This window comes from Acanthopagrus latus, chromosome 10 (genome assembly GCF_904848185.1).
Source record: "Acanthopagrus latus isolate v.2019 chromosome 10, fAcaLat1.1, whole genome shotgun sequence".
NCBI lineage: Eukaryota > Metazoa > Chordata > Actinopteri > Spariformes > Sparidae > Acanthopagrus > Acanthopagrus latus.
This window is the reverse complement of record NC_051048.1, coordinates 6,971,154-6,992,035: the sequence shown is the minus strand read 5'-3', so window position 1 is coordinate 6,992,035 and position 20,882 is coordinate 6,971,154. Positions and strand designations below refer to the sequence as shown.

General features: G+C 43.2%; 1 protein-coding gene across 1 annotated transcript in view; it reads right to left on the bottom strand.

The window, feature by feature from the left end:
• si:ch211-168d1.3 (ras and Rab interactor 2) overlaps positions 1–19,667 on the bottom strand; it is a 41,873-nt gene extending 22,206 nt beyond the window's left edge. Inside the window, exons 1-3 of the mRNA XM_037112962.1 lie at positions 19,358–19,667; positions 869–1,006; positions 16–130 (exon numbers count right to left, since the gene is read on the bottom strand). Of these exons, the coding sequence (XP_036968857.1) occupies positions 16–130; positions 869–1,006 (253 nt within the window). The 5' untranslated portion in view covers positions 19,358–19,667. The remainder of the gene's footprint in view (positions 1–15; positions 131–868; positions 1,007–19,357) is intronic.
• Between the last annotated feature and the right edge of the window lie 1,215 nt (positions 19,668–20,882).

Below are 20,882 nucleotides of genomic sequence, written 5' to 3'. Positions count from 1 at the left end.
TTGTTTCATACTCACTGGAGTCCTCTTCACAGATGAAGCACTCCTTAACAGAGGAGGCACTTTTGTCCGCCGTCGCTCTGAAACACAGCACCTTCCTCTGGCTGGAGCTGCATTTCCGCACCAAGAAAGTCTATAAAGACCAACAAGCAAGAAAACGACAAGAAGAAAAAATAGGGGTGTTATTGTCTTCTTGATGTATGTATGTATGTTTTCTTCTCTCGCACTTTTTTTGTTTTTGCTGAAGGGACAGATGGTGCAAACAGAAACGATAAGTACAAAAAAAAAACACAGCCTGATAACAGTTTCCTGTTTAATGCACACTTTCATTTAACAGTTTTTAAAACACACTGATATAGATTGGAATCGGTGAAGCTGCTATTAAGATATCTGTGATTTCAAAGAGTAGTTTAATACTTTGGGAAAATTGATCACTACCTCTCTCACTTCTTAGAAATAGAGCGGGATTAGCATAGCCTAGCTTGAAGAGTGGAAGCTAGCTTGTCAATCTCCCAGTTAACAAATTGTCAGTTTATTTGTGTTTGTTTACTAACTAGCGAACAATATAGAACGTTCATCAGAAAGTTTTAGAGCTGCTAGTAGGAATATTTGGGGATTTTAGACGGACCAAAGCTAGGTGTTCCCCCCTGCTGCCACTTTCTATGCTAAGCTAGGCTAATTGCACCCTGGCTCTAGCATTACACTTAAAGTCTGCGTAAAGCAAATTCAGCCATTTTCTTCTAAATACATTAAATTGGTCATAAATGTATTTTATTTTATTATTTTTTGTGTATCTGTTTTTTATAAACATATTCCTACACTCGTTTTAACCAATAAGGTCCCATGATTAAGACAATTGACATGTCCATACCCCAATGGGCTCTCTGAGCAGGATGTAGAGGGCGGAGTCTTGGTTGAGTGACAGCTGCAGCCACACAGGGTGTGTGATCAGCAGACGATCCAGGACGCTGAAGGCCCGCTGAGAGCCTCGCTGGGTGGCCTCCTGCATCTGAAACACATGGGGGAGATTGTTAGGCCGTCAAATGAGTTGACGTATTAACGCCAAATCACGTATTTTAGTGTCTTTTTATAAGTGTAGCTTTGCAATAACTGTATTTCAAATTGTCTAAATAGTTTTTGTCATTCCTGCAGATTTAGGCTGCAATAAGTAAAGTACAAGCATGTATCTTGTTTGCTTGACTTCCTTTAGAGTTGTGCCCAGACCGTGGCCCTACTCTTTACATAAGTACACTTATGGACCAACAGTTGTGTGTTGTATAACATTCACACTCCAAGCACTTATTGTTGAGGTCAATTTTAGATGTATAGAGATCCAATTTTGTAGTTAGGCCCCAGACATCTTTACTCTGGCGGGCTCCGGAGGTGAAGAATTCAAATAAATGCTACTCTGTCAGATGATATTACAAGAAATCCAGCAGAAAAATAAACATATATCTTCATGAGGAGAGGAGGCAGTGACTGTCGAACAACAGGCAAGGAGCTGAAAGTGTATCTGACTCATCTGCTTTGCTTCATCTTATTGGCACCGATGCAATTTAGATTCAACCGGCAGCCTGACATCACAGTGAATGCCATGTTGTAGTGACATAAACGCTCACGGAATCCCATCAGACTGTGACTGCATTACCACACATCAGATTTAATGTCATCGTCGGCTTAAAGAAGCAGATATTTTATATCACGCTACTCACAAAAAACAGCTGGCAGCTTTTAAATGAGAAAAAAAACATACTGTACACATTATTATACAGGAAAGTTCATGGTAAGTGTAATTACCAAGCAACACACACACACACACACACACACACATATATAAAACAATCCTTAAATTCCCCAAATTATTATTTTTTCCTATAATAAACTTCCAGCTGGTTACTGCCTCACTTCTGCCGATCCTTCCTTTATAATTATATCTTCAGTCTATCAGTTTCCCCTCAGCAGGCCACTACACTGAAGCGAGATGTTGTTTCTGTCCAGCATCTGCAGATCAGTAAATTAAAGTACTTTTTTTTTTTTTTTAACCCTTTAAAATGCTCGCCAGTATATATCATTTCAACAGGCTGGTCAGCAGGACAACGTTTGAACAAGTTTCCAAAACTTTCCAAGCTTGATTCTTGATGTTGAAGGTCTTTAGCAATTTGTGTTGGCAAACTATGAAACATTTAGGAAGATTTACTCCAGTTCCAGTTGGACTGACCCGCTGAAATGACAGAAATGGTTAAAAATGTAAATGGTAGATGGCCTGGTGATGGACAGTTAAAGGTGCATTATGTAGTTTTGGGGAAGAAAATTTAATCCTAAGAGAATCACTGACTGATTTTTTGGGGACTGAAAAAATGAAATAAACAAACTTTCTAAAATGACTGAATAAAGTGAATAAACAAACTGACCTTAAAGGATAACACAGTTTCATACTGTTTCACTTTGTTTATATGTGGCGGACCCTGCCACCTTTCTAGCTTCAGACAGTGATCTGGGACCTTATCTTACTCTGAGAACAGTTTATGTTTATTCACTTATCGGACCAATTAATATTTCTGAGTTTTTATTTGAGTTTGAATTTATTTTCCTAAAAAAGAAAAAAAAAAAACTACATAGTGACCCTTTAAATTGTCATTACCAGCACAGAATGAGAAACTGGGTGGAAGTTTCCTGGACATGTATGGAAAAACTTGTCAGCTAGTTATTAACTGCTTCATCAGAGAAAAGCAGAATATTGTAATTAAATGCTGTCGGGGTAATTTTCAATGCATTTTGAGGTAATTTGCGGTTGTTGTTGGGTCATTTCAAAGAAATACCACATACGACTGCAACCTTTTTTGTGATTTTGTGATGTTTATATGTTACATGTAAAGCACTTTGTAACTGTTTTTTAAAATTGCTCTATAAGTAAAATAATTATTGTTATTATGACATTAGCAGACCTGTAAAATGGAGTGTAACCACTCTTTTTGGAAATATTTCATGCCTGTTGTGGTTCATGGCCCTCATCCTAACCCCTAACTGGACTCATACCTGCGGATCTGAAAGTGGTTTTAAATAACGTTCTCGTCACCAAACTTCCCTTCAGAGTCTGAATCCTTTTTTAAAGCAGCTTTACATCCTTCTGTTCATTCTATATTCTGTCAGAGTGTTGCCACGTGCTTCAGTGGGCTGCTCCGAATGCTGCACACCTCTCCTCCGTCTGTCTTCACCACAACAACCCAACACTCGAATATGTATTTTCGAATGATTTAATGTGTTTGACCTTTTCGCTTTCAGGGGCGACAAAGGCACCTTTTTTTTCTTGCTCCTGCTTAAAGACAACAGCCGGTTCAGTTTGATCTCCGTGTTTTCCATTTTTTTTTTTCTAAGGCCTTTTATTGTTAACATTCAATCACAGATACACTTTCTCTCTCTCTCTCTCTCCCTCTCTGTCTCGGATCGGCTTGCTGCTGGATGTCACACTGTGTGGGCTGCTGGCGAACGCTTGTGAGCGTAGCAGCAGATGGTCGCCATGGCAACCCGGGCCTACACATCCTACCAGGCATTCCCACTCAGTGAAACACCCTTTTCTCTCTGACAAGTTGGAGATGCGCGTGCACACACACACACAGGGTTTGTTTTTTGTTTTTTTTTACAGTATGCAGACACAAACACGAACACACACTCGCACACTGAAAGGTTTTCCGGGGTGCAGAGGTGTTTTATTTCTAGGATGCATCTTTTTTTTTTTTTTTGCATTTGGACATTTTTCACTTCCTCCCTTACATCAGAAGACCCAAGTTAATTTTTTTCTGCGCCGCTCCGACATCAGCTGCAGCAACCTGCCTCAGTGGCGTTACAGGAAGCTTTATGAATATTGTGTTCATTCACTAACACATTTGAATTTTTCACTGTTGTTCTTTTTTTTTTTTTTTTTTCCTCACCTCCTGCCACTTATTATATAACTCTCCCCTCCCTCTCGTGGGGAGGAAACCAGTTATCTGCACGCAAAATCTGCACTCCAGAGGACCATTAACGGTTAATGGTAGATAGCGCTGGAGGGGTCAGGAATCAAGTGCAGCAGATATCAATCAAAGGAGGGGGTCGGCGTTATGTAATGATCGCAGGTTTGTTCTGGCAGCGGTAAGACGTTAGAAGATGCAGCTGCAGAACTTGTTGATTCTGTTTGGAAAGGAAGGAAATGAGAGTTTGCTAAACCCAAAATACCAGTTGTCTGATCGTAGTTTAGTAATTTAGAAAGGCAAGCTTTGGGATTTCTCCACATGCTTAAACAGTGCGCATGCACAAATAAAGATGCATATTTCTCCATTAAGATTGTTGTGGTGTGGGTTGCCAAGTCTTGGAGACATCAGCTGTAGAGATGTCTTCCTTCCATCTAATATAACGTAACGATGAAACACCTCAAAACGCCCCCCAAAAAATACACTGAACAAACTCAAAAGCAGCGTCTATGTCCACAAAATCACGACCCTGTTGCTCGAGTTGTTTGCTAACCGAGCCAGCGTGTGGTTCGGTGGACAGAAAATAGTTGCTAAATGAAACTGCTCGTGATGACGCCCGATGATAATCTTGAGTCACTGCTTCATGACTTCTGGAAAAGGACATAGTTGTTGAGTTTTTCACTTTTGAGAGTGCCAGTGTAATCAAGAGAGAGGGCGGACTCTCTATGACTGGTATCTCCAAGACTTGGCAACTCGCTCCAAACAGTCGAGATGGATAAATAGTACTATTGGTGAGAGCAAAAATATGAATTGGGGTGGACTGTCCCTTTACAGTTCAAGCACTTGTGGACACCACTCCAGTGCAGTGCATGATGGTTTTCAATGCTTGGGTACAGTACACAATGCATTGGGTCAACTATGTATGATCTGACAGATCTCACTATACATGCGGGCGGCTCTACAAAATGGCAAACTTATACAGTCCGCTTTATTGCAGGTCGGACACAACCTTAGTCTAACGTTAGCTGCAGATGTTTGCATGCCCGGCTGACTAGCGTACTGCATAGCTCCAGTAGTGGCCTTGCTAGCAGCAGCCAATCCTACAGGTCCAGTCGGAAGAAGGATAGCAGATATTTTCCCGCTCTTTTGCTGGTTTGGGTACGTTTAAGCAGCTCTACCTAAAAACATGCTAACATTAGCCAGTTCTAGCGTACTGTAAAGCATGTTTATGTTCTAAGAAACCATTCACAGTTTGTGTTAACACAAACGAAATTCAGTTACATTTTGATTTATACACCTGTAATATAAGCTGATATTAGTGCTAGCTAGCTCGTCCATGAAACAAACTTTCATTGTGTCTACAGCTGTATTGGTGGGCAACATTTCACTTTAGCCTCAGTCTCTGAACATAGCCGTGGTAATGTATTCATATTTGAGAGCCCTTTATATGTTTTGTTTTAAAATTAGTCAGCTCAAAACACTTAAGTATGCTAAATGTAAGCTGGAGTGAGGTCTGGTTAGCTTTAGCTAGCTCCAGGTGATGAAATATGCTCAAAGCAACAAAATCAAAATGAGCAGCCCGCTTTTGTTTTACTGCTGAGTGATTTAGAAGAGTCAAACGCAAGTTGTAAATCTGTCAGCCTTAATTTGATTGATAGCAACTGCGTCTTGCTGGAATATAAAGTCTGACAGGTGTAGCAGCAGCAGCTATAAAGGCGGCAGGACTCAGGCAACTGTCAGTCGCGAGTGACTAAAGCCGGACCCTTTATTCCAGCAGAGACGCACTTCAGACATTCTCCACTTCAAAACAGACACACTTCACACGAGCACTACGAGTCAACAAGCGTCGCCATCTTCAAATTAGGAGCGAAATATTTATTTATTTTTCTTATCTCAAGGTGCGCTTTAAAAAAAAACAGAGGCTGCGAGTGTGACTCCGTGTGGGCCGCCAGAGTCACAGCCCCCCTCGCATGATTCGAGCCAACCACCACGCAGATCGGCGGTCCGATGACCCAACCACACAAGGCTACAAGACAAGTAGAGAGTGAAAGGCAGAGAAAGGAGAAAAAAAAGACAGAGAGCAAGACCTCTAGTGTTTCGCTAGCCATTTCCAGGTCCGCCTTACATAAAATGCAACGCTGCCCACACACACACACACACACACACACACACACACACACACACACACACACACACACACAGAAAGACTTATGTAATTCCCTCAGAGAAAGAGAGAGACACAGAGAGAGAGAGAGAGAGAAAAAAACAGAAGAGAAAGATAAAAGATAAAAATGATGAAAAGGGTGGAGATGAGAAAAAAAAGCTGGGACTGAAAAATTAAAGCTGCTGGTGAGGAAACCTCGACTTCAGCAGGCCTGAAGCGCTGCGGTTCAGACTGGAAAGTGTAATAAGCGAAGGAGACGCACACTGTATATCTAACAAGGTGGTTTTCTGCACCTGAGGGCAGCAGCAGCAGAAGTCTGATGCTCCGAACTCGCTCGAGAAAGTAGACGAAGAGAGAGAGAGAGAGTCAGGGCAGGGAGAAGTGCTGAGTGGGATTCCATGGAGGGTTCGGAAAAAAAAACATCGTTTGGGAAACTCAACAGAGCACTTCGCCGCCGCAGATCGGCAGTCTGTTGATGGATATGTTGGAAATTAGATTTTGCTGTGCAATTGTTTGCGAGAGGGAGAAAAACACGACTAGTTTACACCTTGAGAGAAGCGATGAGGCGCTCGGGAACAAAATCTGAGCAGAGATGCAAAAACCGGACAGAAGGACGGACCGACTCGCTGGCTTGAGCGAGCGATGACGGGAGTGATGGAGTGACTCAAACACTGACGGGTTTTTGTTTTTTTGAGGGAGAGAAAAAGGGAAAACAACAGGTGCTGTAAGGTATCAGTGTTGAAATCCACTCTCCTGCTGGTGTTTTCAGGGGCTTCAGAATAAAAGTAGAAGACTGATGCGGGAAACATCGCCGCAGCTGTTCGTCAGACACGTGCACATGTTCCCTCTTAATCTGAAAAAAGGAGAGGGCTGTCAGCTACAGTGAGCAGCTCAGCCCGCTGTCAGATGGACTTCGTCATGGCGTCCAGATGTCTCCCACCTCCAGACCAGTGCCCCCCTCCATCCAGGTTACAGAGAAGCACAGTGGCGCCCCCAAGAGACGAATGATCTCAACCATGTCTGAGCACGCTGTGCCGCCTTCCGGCCTGGTCTGAGCCACCGTCGGCCTAGTGTCTGGAAAGTGCATAGAAAAGGTTGGAAAAGCAGTCTCACGTGGTTCTGAAAGGTGATGAATGCGATCGGTTGTGTTTGAGTTTGTGACCTTTCGGTTGCACTAGGTTAAACTCATTTAATAGCTCTTCGTAAAGTGCTCAGAAAAGGCCACAAAACGCGTCAGGAACGAAATTATGTTGAACTTGGTGCTACATGTGCCGCAGGTTCACTCCAAAAGGAAAATTCTGTCACTGTCTATTCGCTGTCACGCCGATGAAATGTTTCCCCAAAGCATTTCTGGAGCTTCACAGCTCAGAAGCCCGAAAAGATCCCAGATTGATTTAAGTCTAGACCTACACTGTAGCTGCTAAGCTAAATGTGCTAGCAAGAACCCGTGCATGAGGTGGGTGAATGAGCTTGACTGTGCATCAATCAAGGGTGTAAATATCGTCTTTTCAAATCATTATGGATCCCTAACGGCTTCAGGAAGGCTTGGATTATGCTGTTCAAGCTGCATGGAACCATTTGATGTTAGTTTAGGTTGTTCCTTTTATTGATTTGGTGTATGAACTCAACAGCTGGACAATTCTCTGCTGGATAAACGGGCACAGACCAGCAGATGTTGTGTTTTGGTGCTGGTCTGTGCTGTTTTGTCTCCAGCAGGGTTCCGACATGGTGCCTCTTCAAGGTGGTGAGGGAGCATTTTCCGAGCGCTGGTGAACACACCGCATGTTTTTGCTAAGGTGTGCTGAAAAAGGCAACCGGCCACCAACATAAACAGCCCATCTTCAAAGCGCACCATGAGTTTTATGTTTGATTTCCCAGCAGACAATTGAAGAAATCATTGCAGTGTCTTTCTCTGTCGTTACAGCTTTCTAGAAAACTCCAACATCAGAGTTGCAATTGTTTTAATGCGAGAAACAACCAATCCTCCATCCATGTTTACGCATTTGTTGGAAAGTTTGATTTCTCACCATCATTTATTGTAGCTTTTGGCAGCAGCCTATTCAATCTTGGATGCCAGAGTCATTAAAAAAGTTCATAAAATCATAAAATGTGAACCTAACCGTTCCTCACTGATCAGTCTTTGAAAACGACGGCTGTTAGTGAACAGTTAGTCGACTAGTGATTGCCTCCATCTCCCAGAATGAATGTCAGCAGCCTCCACAAGCGCATGAACTTGTATTCAGTAAAGCATCTTGTGTAGGTGGCTGAAGACATAATGACAGAGATAGTAAGAGCGAAAGAGCGCAGGAAAGAAACGCCGCCCTTTGCACTCAGCACATCTCGCAGCCCTCTGATAGAGATTTCTGGTCCCTTGAGGACACAGATGAAGAAGTAATTAGTATCTCTGCCTCGTCTCCCCGATCACCACCGCGGCGCAACGTGGCGCCTGTGCTTATGATCGATGTGTTCGAATATCTCGGCGGTAAATCATCTTGTCACATTTCTCCCAGTTATCCACAGAGGGAAGATGTAACAAAATAAGTCCAGAGAGTTACGAGGGCTCCCGAGACAGCAGAGGGAGGGAGGAGGAGGAGGAGGAGGAAACTCAATCCCCCACATCGTCTCCCGCCCCCTCCACGCTTTACAGACCTCCATCTCCAGCCTCTGCTTCATCATCATCATCATCATCAACATCATCATCCGAGGCGCAGCACAGCGTCCTTCACCACTAACGTAACCTCCAGCCAGCCAAACACGTGGCGGCGGTGATACTGAAAACAGACAGCGGTGTCGTGCACTTTTCACTCACTGTCGCATCCTACATACGTTTTGTTTTTCCATCTTCCATCTGGAGATTTTTTTTTTTTGACAAGCAGGCAGCACATAACCAGCCAGTGTGGGTTAGTTTTTTTAGCAACTCCAGTGATTCCCTTACAGATTGTCATGTTTTCTCACTATTCTGACTCTGTTGTTTTGTGTTTTTTCAGAGTAGTTTTGAAGCTCTCGCACACCCGCGCTCCATCCGATCACCGTTAAGCGTCCACGGGGACAATAAAGTTTATCCTGTCGGGTGTTTTTAATGAGACCTCAGGACATTTCCAGCCATGCTTGTGCCGACAGATCCAAGTGTATTCAATGAGATGTGGGGACATTTTCCAGCTGTGGTTTTGGCGACACAACCGGGTGTTTTTAGCGACACCTCGGGCCGTCTCGAGCCGTGTTTGTGGCCACATAATCGAGTGTTTCAAACGAGATTTCGGGACATTTTCATCCATGTTTGTGCCGACATGAAAGGGTGTTTTTGTTTTCCTGACCCTAACCAAGTGTTTTACGTGCCTAAACCTAACCAGAGCATAAGCAAAGCACTGTGGTAAGAGAGAAGTAAAGAATGGAACCCAGAGAATGTCAACGTTCATTCTTGGTTCAAACTTTCGCGGTGCAAGTGTCCGTGAATGCACAAAGTCGGAGCCGGAGTCCGTAACAGGCAACTTGGTTTTCAAAATGAATAGTTACATAACTTGGGTACATGCTTGTGCTTTTTTTTCCAGTTGGACAGGTGCATCCCAACAAGCTGAGCAGCGTTTCACAGTCGTGGGTTTGGAGAGTCTCCAGCTACGGTGAAAAATGTGCCAGTCTTTGTGTTTTACAATCGCTCACCACAGACAGCCAAAGTCTTGCCGCCTCTCCTGGGCAGCTCTGGCTGTTCAAACTGTGTTTTGTTAGCCTCTTTTCTGCACGCAGTCTGTTAAAGTAGCGGCTGTCTGGCACTCTCAACTCAATTCACTTGTTCTGTTACGGCTTTAGTCAAACACAATGACAGCGTCCCACATACTGCAGGATCGGTTTGGCTGACGTTGACGCTAATTGCACTTTGCGTTGAAAAGAAAATTAATCACTCGCTCAGCACTTTTACAAGCGCAACTCTCCCAACAACTTTCGGTCCGATTTCAGTAAACATTTTCCGACAGTCTTTTTGCAAAAGATTTCACGACATGTTTAAGAGTTAAAGACCCAAGGACTGATATTATTGTGACTGTGATGACTTTATTTTCAGCATTTTCCTGAAAGACTGACAGTGTTTCCTCTTTTCCTGAATGATTTTAGGTATTTGTAAAGTCTCTTCCATCTATTTCTTTCATAAAGATAAGGGCAAGTACATACACAGTTAAACTACACCTTTGAAACGCGTATAAACAGTCTATCTTGTGTTTGTTCCTATCAAATTTCCCCACAATCTCTATCCCTGTATAAAAACTGATTCTGCGTTTGATTTATTATTTTTTACACTATAATTGTAATGAAATGAAATGCAAGTTTGGCGACACTGTTGAAGAAAAGAAGTTAAAATTAATGATATGAAGTCGCTTAAACCTATTTCACTGTGTACGGTGTTTATCGTCGTCTTGATTGAGATACAACTGGTTTCATGAATGTCTCCTAGCTGTGGCCTCACATGTAACAGATGGTCCATGTGTATTATCAGTGTTTGTCCTCGGCAAGAAGGAGAATAACAACATTCTTCAAAATCAATAAAGTTGATTTCTTATGTGATATTTTAGGAAAAAGCTACTTCACTGTTTTTCCAATATGAAGCTTACAGGTAAAGATTCATTATATCAACACGTACGTTGTTTTATATATACCACATAACACGTATCTGAACATGTTCTGAATATTTATTTGTCCATATTCTAAATTTTACAATGCATTTAAAGAACAATTAAAGTCAAACAGAATTTAAACAATAATCTTGCTTTAGGGAATAATTTTGGGTACTTCTGAGAAATGTCTTTTCTTTTCTTTTCTGAGAGCCACATGAGAAGACTGATCCCGCTCTGAGTTTAGCACTTAGAACAGGAGGCCATTAGCTTAGCTAAGCTTAGCTTAGCTTAGCATAAAAACTGGAAGCAGAGGGGAAAAAGCTAGCTTGGCGCAATCCACTCCACTTCCACTAGAGTTTAAAGGATTTGCCTACCAACGCCTCTAAAGCTGGTTTATCAATATGCTTTATCTTGTGTCTGAAATGTAAAACATATTTAAGTTACAGCAACAGCTAACAGCTAACTGCTAACAGCTAACTGCTACTGAACTCTCGGACAGCCAGAGAATGCATTTACCTCTAAAAATCAAAAGTATGAGAAAAAGGGCAGAAAAATCTTTTCAGCTGTCTTACATAACAGATAACAGTCGATCACACATCACCGGCGGTGGTTGTTTCCTTACAAACAAACTGCCAACTTTGTCAAAACACCAAGCGAGCACTTATTCCTCATCTCTATTCATCGTGTTTGACGCAGACGACAAGCATCAGACTGTAAAAATCTCTCATTTGCACAAGAGTGACCATGACGGTGGCTAAGTATAGCCAGCAACCCATCACCGCGTGCGTAGGATGACTAATGGAACAACATAATTGCAGTGGGCTATAAGTATCCACGGGGGGCATCAGTGGGCACAGGGGCCTGCTGACTGATGACAGGTGTCCGTTTTGATGCCTGCCGCAAAAAGCGCCGTGGCGATGGGCACTCAAGGCCAAGCGGACCAGGAAGAGAGAGCTGCGTCTCACTGTGTGTGTGTTTGTGTGACGAAGTCGCACAAAAGGCATTAGTATGAGTCAGAAGTAACACTGGGACTGTAGGAGAGGAGAAGGACTGTTAGCATAACTGTGAATATTCATAATTTTAGAAGCATATCGGTTAACTGGCGAGGTGATTCAGAAGGGGCATTATCACAAATAGTTCTGTCAGACCGAAGGTGTGTGTGTGTGTGTGTGTGTGTGTGTGTGTGTGTGCTCCTGTGTGTAAAACACATAGAGGGTTACAGTATCCATCATGATGTCATCACATCGTTGTCATTAATTTCTCCATGAATGGTCTTTCCTCGTTTGTTTTTTTTTCCCCGCAGTGTGACACGAGCCTGTCTTGTGCTAACTCGACCTCCAATGATCCTCGAGTGCGCGTGTTTTAATTAGAGGAAGCTCTGGAGCAAATGAGGAGCCACGAGGGACCCAAACAAAACGAGTAAATTGAGTTTGAGGCCTGCAGTTAGTGGTGGGCGATACGGTCAGAATCATTATCACAACATTAGTCCTTACGTTTTCTGGCAAATAAATACACTATCACATATAAGATCATCAGTGTGTTGTAATTGATTTGAATAGATGAACATATTCGTTTTAATCCCAAGAATCTGTGGGGGGGGGGGGACATGACCCCACCAACCTTGGAAAAAAATTAAATATATATCTCTGTAGACACGACTGTGTCATTTCAAGCACATTTCTAAATTTGCTAACGTTGCCATTAAACAAAATTAATTAATTCTAAAATATAAAAACACATCCTGGACACATTTATTCAAGCCTTAATGTGAAACACACTGGATGTGATCAAATGGAAACGTTAGCTTGGAAGCGGATAAAGGCTAACATTAGCTAACTGTTATCACATAGATTCTCGATATCCATCATGCTTTTGATTGCTTGTCAGTCCCGAAGTGGTCAGACGATAATGATTTGTCAGATTCTCTGTGTTAAAGAGTAAAATGGCTGCCATGTGAATATGGTCTATCAGCTCAAACAAAGGCTATGTCACCAATATTCATTGTCACTGCAATAATAACAGGTCAGTCTGACGCTTGCATAAAGCACCGGGGTCCACTGTAAGATACCTGCTCAGCACTGAACAACAGGCAAACAAAGATGGAGCTAGCAAATGCTGTGGAGAATTTAGCAGGTTAAGAGCTAAATAGGTTTTTCAGGAGTTGGTGGAGACCAAAAACAGAGCTAAAAGAGAGTCCAGATTCTGTTTTTCCAACCAGAAACACAACCTCAACTCTTTAACTGCCGGATGTGTTAACAGAGACATGGTAGCTATTACGTTAGCCATATCGACTTCCCAGAAGTCAATGTCCTATTAATGGTCAGGGTTAGTCAAATAATGATATTTTGGGGTGGCGGCCGACCCGTCATATAATCCCAAAGCATCAGTTTTTGATGAGTTGGGTAATGAACCTCAAAAATCTACTTTTCTAACAAATAGCTCCTTTAACACGAAAACTTGAGAAACATCGTTGCTTCGGACAACCCTGCTTTTCATTAGTGGGGTGATTGATAATAGCTGATTGGTCAAGGTCTCTAAAGGTCCATTATGCAGGGTTTAGTCACCCTAATACACCCGAATACGCCCACTCTAGATTCTGGGCTGCCTTAGAAACATGGCGGACTATATGGCTGAGGATCCTCAACCTCTGTAGATAAGAAAGTCTCATTCTGTGGTTACAAAAACAATTCTGTCAGGTGATTACACACCGATGAAAACACAATTCTGATTGTTATATCTGCCAATAGATCCCCCTGAATCCTACACACCGGACCTTTAAGGCCCTGAAATATCCACACAGGTGCTTTCAATCACTCGTGGTTTCACTGTGGCATCACCAAACTCCGTGGTGTAATAAAAACATTTTAAAAAAGGTGAAACCGGAGGGAGAGAAGAAGCTGTCAATCAATCACTCTCGGCTCATTCACACAGTCCCAGCCGCCAAGTGAAACACCCGACATTGTGCAATATGGTTGCGTAACAGTCGCGCAGTGATCGGTGACTGAATAAAGTTTCAATTGTTGATCATTTCAGCTGATCAATGGCTCATGAATATTCATCACTCTTGTTTTTTTTCTCACCATGCTTCTGAGTTTTTTGTTGTTTTTTTTCTTGTGAAGGCTGTGCTTGGCTGGCGTTCGCCACATTCATCCATCTGAGCGGGTCAGCCGATCTCTCGCGTCGAGCTCTGAAAAAAAAAAATTTCCTCCTCACAACAAGACGGGAGAACTCGCCAGAGCAACGGTCCCGTGTTCCAATCTATTCACTTGTCTCACTTGTGGAAAAAAAAAAAAAGCTAAAACAACAACTTTCTCCAAGATGCTGTCATTTCTTGCTGTCACCTCTCGAAACACCAAACAGCTAGAGTGATATCAGCATGCTGTCAGAGCTTTCACACTCGCTTTTAATGAAAACAGAAGGCCTCGACTTCTTGGAAACATTCGATTTTTCAAGAAATAACTCATCGAGGGGCAGAGAAATTTTAATATTTCCTGAGGCTTGAGTTAAAGCATGATAATTTAACAACATTCGTGGGGGGGATGATAGGATTTGTTGCACCTCACAAGGCTCCCCTGACGTCGCACATCCCGCCCTTTTTTCTGATTTGTTTTGACCTCCGGATGCCTGCGTGATTCACAGAGTGACTAACGACGCATTGACACGAGTTGCACCTTGCGCAAAATGTTATTTTTGTAGAGGACTGTTAGATAATGTCAGAGGTTTTGCGATAAGTGAGCGTGAGTAATGGCTCTCGAACAAAAGCTTTGTAAAGTTTTTTTTTGGGTGGGGGGGGGCTTTTAAGTAGATATTTTACAAAAAAAGTGGGTCCAAGGCTGATTTCGGAGACCGGGTTTGTTATTTTTTTTGGCATTAAGCACTTAATTTCTCTGAAATCGTGAGATTGCTGGTGATATCACATGGCAAGACAGTGAGTTTAGACAGAATACTGGACATTAAAAACCCTCATTTCTCCTGCGGGACTTTGGTCCATCCTTTCTAAACGCCCACCATTCGGACGTTATTTCATTCTCAGCGTCTCCGAGAGGCTTCTCTACTCCCTCGTGTGAATCTTCCGAGCGAGAGCCCTGACGACGACAATGAGGGATCACTTTCATCCTCCATTTTCACATTGTGTTAGAGTGACCACAAGAGGACAAAAGACTGAATTAATACTGTACTCACTGAAGCGGCCAAAAACCCTTTCAAGCGCCGCTCTATCATCAGCTCCTGCCTGCGTCTGAACCTTTCTCAAGGCCTTTTTTTTTTTTTGTCAGAAGGAAACTGATATCTGACAGCAGTCGCATTTCTGACACATCCTTGAGGTTTTTCTGTTGAGGAGAAAAGGTTTGATCCTGAATAAATGTCGCTCCACTCGAGACACCTCAGCTCGATGTCACACATGGAGCATTCATCCACCAGACCTCACTAAGAAAAGTATGAAAATAAGCCAAAGTGCTTCAAGTGATTTTTTTTTTTTTTTTTTTTTACAGTATAGACACACTTTCCTCTGTCGGTTAGAGGACCCGAAAGTGGTGCTATGGAAACTAGAAAAGACAGTGAGCTGGTGCTGTAATAAAAAAAAAAAAAAGAAAAGAAAAAAAAAATCAGAGCGTATCAACCGAAGCACATCTAAAATATGCTATCAGCTAGAGGGTAACCTCCACATTGTATCACTCCATTATCACCACATCATGGCTGTTGTGCCTCCAATACGCTGTGTTGAAAAATTGGGCTATCTGTGGCTGGGAGCAAGCGCTTCTCATTTAACTGTAGCGGTGATATCACGTCTTATCTGCACTGGTATTTTCACATTTACTGTCTAAGGAGGTGGTTGTGGGGTGGAAGTGTGAGTTAGCAGTAGGATATGAAGGAGGCACAAGGCTTTAGTTTTTTTTTGTTGTTGTTGTTTTTTAGGTCACTTACCATCCTGGACATTGTCTCCTCTAGTCTCTAACTTTGAATTAGTTAAAAAAAAGTCATACAGAGCATCTTAGGAGCAGTGACTGTAAAAGCAAAGGCAACAATGTTGATCCAAGTTAATGTTGAAATGCACGAGGATGTAAATGAAGGACTGACACTGACATAACAAGCTCCACTTGGTACACAACTAAATATAAATTTGCAACTTAAAAGGAGCCCACCTGTCAATCTTCAGGTCAGCATGTCACTGCAGTTTCCGCTAACTGCTACTGAGTGTTAGCTCAGTTAGCCGTGCAGCTAGCGGTTCAGGCTGGGAGGGAACAATGGGAGTGTTGGGGGGACTTTGGCCCATGGCGGGCTGGGGCTAGCTGGTTAGCATGCTAGCTTCAGTAGATTTTTCTGCAGACATCATGATGTCAAAACTGTTGTTTATTCACATTCTGTTGATAATCTTAGAAAATTTTCAACTAAAATGTTATATTATGGTACACATATTAACTATTACCTAGTTGCTTTATTAGCCATTATTAGCATATTCTCCAACTACAACTACGACTTTGGCTCATCATGGTTCTCATGAGGTAGGTTGCTTCACAACAGGACAGTGGTTTTCCCTTAATAATGCTTCATAAAAAGATTCAATTTTATGTAACAAAACACAAAACTATGAGTGTTAACAGTGTCCAGATCAAGTCTCTCTAACTCAGAATACGTTCTACACTCTAAAGTGAGGTCTCGCTCGTCAGTGATTCATCGGTAAAACCTGTGCGAGTGCTTTATCATGACTAATAAAGAGCCAATATGCTACAGCGCTACTAATATAAAGTGTTATCTTAAAGTTTCTGACTCAAAATTGCTTGTCTGTGATTCACAAAGAGTTTTTCCTTTGTATGGTCTTTCCTTAAAAATGTATAATGAGCGAGTATCTACCAACTCTAGCACCTCAACAACCTTTAAATTAATAATATCATACCAGATTACATAACTGTCTTCCAGCAATTTTACTTTAAGGAAGGAAAACAACATCCCCGATATAGATGAAGTGTTTAAAGGGACAGTTCACCCAAAACATGAACATTCAGTCATTATCTAATCACTCCCATGCCGATGGAATGTCGTGGGAAGTTTCTCAGTCAACAAAACATTTCTGGAGCTTCGCAGTGAAACAGTGTTGATTGATCTGAAAAGACGCTACGCTAACGGTTTAGCTTAGCAATGGCAGCGGAGATTTTAGCGTTGAAAAGGGTGTAAATGATGTTTTTTCAAATCAATTTTAATACCCGGGCCTTCAGGAGACTGTATGGAACCATTTTAAGTCTTCTTCCAGGTGTTTCTTTTATGTTTTGCAACAGGTCCCCATCTACTTCAGCTGTTCAGGAGGATGCCGCGACGTCGTTTTCCTCTAAAGCTCCAGAAATGTTTTGCGGGCTGTGAAACTTCCCCTGACTGTCCATCGAAACGTTGTTCAGCGGATAATGACTGGATTTTAATTTTTGTGAGAACTTGTCCTTTAAAACTCCATGATGTACAACTCCTCAGTTTTTCATATCGTACCAGATTACAGGGGCGGACTCCGGATGTTTGAGGGGCAGGGGCGACGAAAAAACAAAAAGGGCACCAGCACGCAGAAAGTTGCGATACATTCACGGCAAACCAGAGGGGAACTCTCCAGGGGAACTTGGATTTATCTATCATCCCAGAGGGAATTTTTTCAAATGAACATGGGCGCGCCAGAGAGTTCGGCTCCCCACCTGTGCCAGGTTGTGTAACGCTGACGGAGTTATTCACCAGACACTTTGTTTTTAGAGAGAAACTGTCGAGAGAAAGTCCCGATAATGAGGAAGAAACTAAGTGTAACCCCCCCCCCCCGTGTTAATGTGAGTTCAGCGCCACAAAGCCGTTTTTCGATAATGAGATTATGTAACGTTGTTGCCCTTAGAAACTACTGAATCTCTGGTCAGGAGGCGCGGTGATCTTCTTCCAGTGTGTTTTACTCCAACTGACACAATAACAGAAGCGTCATTTCACACCCGCAGCTGCCCGGATTCTTCAAAATGGTGGACATTCGCCTTCAGGAATTGAACTCGGGGGGGGGTTTTTTTTGTTTTTTTTTTTTTTGTTCCCCCCTGGTTGCGTGACGATGACACAATTCAGTGATGATGGTGGTGATGGTGGTGGTGGTGATGGGGGAAGCCTGCCATCTACATGAGTCAGGTTTACTGTAACGCTGTCTGTCTGCGCACCACTTCCAGCACAGAGGACAGACTGCTCAGCAAAAGGACTGAACTCTGTCCAACAGCTCCGAGCGTCATGCTCGGGCACACTGCGATCACACTCCCTCCTACACAACACAGGGGCAGAATGCATTACCCCCCCCCCCCCCCTTACACACACACACACACACAGCACAGAAATACACACATTTGGTCAAAATTAACATGTCATTCCACATTCAGCAATCACAGACTTCATGTAGGTAGGCTACGCAATCACCAGCCAGGACTGTTTTTGTTTTTTGTTTTTTTTGTTTATTTAAAGCAATCAGTCCTGCAGCCATGTGAAGTCACAGAACGCCACTTACAGTATAATGTGCTCCTCCTCAGAAAAAAAAAAAAAAAAAAAATTAACGAGCAAAACAACAGCGAGGAAGTGGGAACATCACATCCACTCCCACGCGGGCAGGATGGCACTTCAGCGTTTTTTAAAAAGTTATGTAACAGTCCAATGGTGTGAGATTACATTCTACTTTGCCCTCAGAGGGGAGACAGGGAGATCAAGACACTGGCATGCTGGGAAAAAAAAAAAAAAGTCTGAGTGGTTGATTGAGCACTGTTCTGGCTGCTGCTGCTGCTGCTGCTGGTGATGCAGTGAAACCACATTAGAATCTGCTTTGGAGATCTGACTTGTGGTCTGCAGGAGGGAGGCAGGGGGACTGAACTTCTGCTCCTGTGTGCACAGCATTATGAAAAAATAAAAAAAAAGGCTTTTGTCTCCTCTGGACAAAAGCGCTCAGGTGTTTCCTAGACATCCGAACGCAAGGAGGAAATAAAAGCCCAGCTGTCAGTCCACACAGGAGCAGAACAACAGCAGCTCCCCTCCTGACAGAACCTGTGGCTGCCGCCGCTAATTAGATTTGGATGAAAACACCTACACCTCTGCGTCTCCGGCGCCAGCCTGAAACAATGAAGACAGAAAAGAAAAAAAAAAACCTTCCTGGAGGCTGAAAACTTCTCCCATTATGAAACCTGCCCACTGTTTTTGGCTCTGGCGGAGTGACATCACCAGCTCCAGGCGCGACACAGCCGTACCTCCCTCCCCTCCTCCCCTCCTCCCCCCAGACGATTATCGCTAATTGATTAATTGGCAGCGCGTTGAAATGTCACATTATGGATGAATCACGGCATTGTTTACCGCAGACGCCCCCCGCTGACCGGAAACTACGTTAAACAACAAAACGCCGACGCGCTTTTGAACTTGAGAACAGAAAAAGAAAGAAGAAGAAGAAGAAATAAAACACACACACACACACACACACACACACACACACAACATATTAATACAGATTCTGTGATGTGCAGCCAGCCGTGCATGTGCCAAACTCTCCAGGAACTCCCCGCTGCAATCTCCACCTCATGGAGTCGATTGATTTTCTTCTTCTTCTTCTTCTCTTTCTATCCCAATTTTTGCCTTTTTACGCACAATCCATCAAAAAAAAGAAAAGAACTCACCTTCTCTGCGGTGAAGGGGTTGGGAACAGGTGCTGCGCGCCGCCGCGTGTGGTCTTGCTTTGTCTTAATTAGGCGTCCGAGAGAGTTTTCTTTCTTTTCTTTCTTTTTTTTCCCTCTCTTTTCTTTCTACACGGTAATGCATGAAGACAGTGCCGAGCCTCTGAGTCCGAGCACCATGCTGTGGGAAGGCGCGCTCGTCAAGGAGAAATGCGCACAGCACGCTGGTGACAGGGCGGAGGAGCGCATTTTTAATTCTGTCTGAGCATCTGAAGTGATACACAGTCACAGCAGAGACACTGTCTTTGGTGTGTGTGTGTGTGTGTGTGTGTGTCCCCCCCCCCTCACAGACTCTGACACACACTCACTCACACACCAAATCATGTTATGTCACTGAAAAAAAAAGAAAAAAAAAAGATCTTTTAGTCGGGAGGAGCACTTTTTTTGTTGTTGTTGTTGTTGTTGTGTAGTTTGTTGGGAGAATAATAGAAGAAAAAGGCGTTTCTGGCTTGTTTCCCCTGCAAAAGAATACTATGCAGAAGTCCCTTAGGAATATTTGAGTTTTTACCAGGGAGCATAAACACCTCCGTAGGGACGAAATGACGACGGTGACGACAAGCTGTAAACTCTGATATTGACATTTGAACGTAGAGGAATGTGAAGTAAACATGATGAAGATCCCCTAAAAGCCCACCCAATCATCACCCCTGGGTGCTTTACATAAAGCACTTGTACACATTACGCTGTGTTGAAGTGGGAGAGAGGAAACAGCCGAGGGTCTGAGAAATAAAAATATCACAGATCTCCAACAGTTTGACCGCGAGAAGCTGCAGGACGCGTCACACAGCCGGAACTGGACTTTGACGCACAGTGTGTGTGTGTGTGTGTGTGTGTGTGTGTGTGTGTGTGTGTGTGTGTGTGCTATTTCTGGACTGCTGCATCCATCACTTTATTTTATTTTATTTTATTTTTTTTTTCTGCTTTTTTTTTTTTTGGTTTTACAGGTGAAGGATTTGCAGTTCTGGTTCCGGACGCTTGAGGGCGCCACAGGCCGCCTTTAGCTTCACCTGCAGGGGCTCCAAGCGTCCTGATCACCGCTGAGTGAAACATCATGGCTCTATTACAAAAAAAAAAAACACAGGTAAGCAACGTCCACTAGTAGCACCTGGAGCATGATTTTAAAGGGTAACTCCACCAATTTTACACATAAATGTGCTTCCTCGGTCCTGCGTTGGAGACCTGCACTCTGTCTCTCCGGTCTCTTCCCGTGGGGTAAACCAGCCTGATCACAGGACAGCGACTGACCATGAACTTGACCAATATCTGCGTATCCAGGCGGTATCCAGGTCCAATCTGAACTAATGTGATGCGATGACTGTGAGATGTGTATCTGCATGTGTCACGACGTCCTGAAATCAACCTGAAAGCGATCAGGGTAATTCCACAGCCCCGTTGGCTCAGGGTCAGACCCAGCGCCTTGTTATTGGAAGGTCGTGGGTTCCATTCCTCTGGTCTGGATGTAAATCAG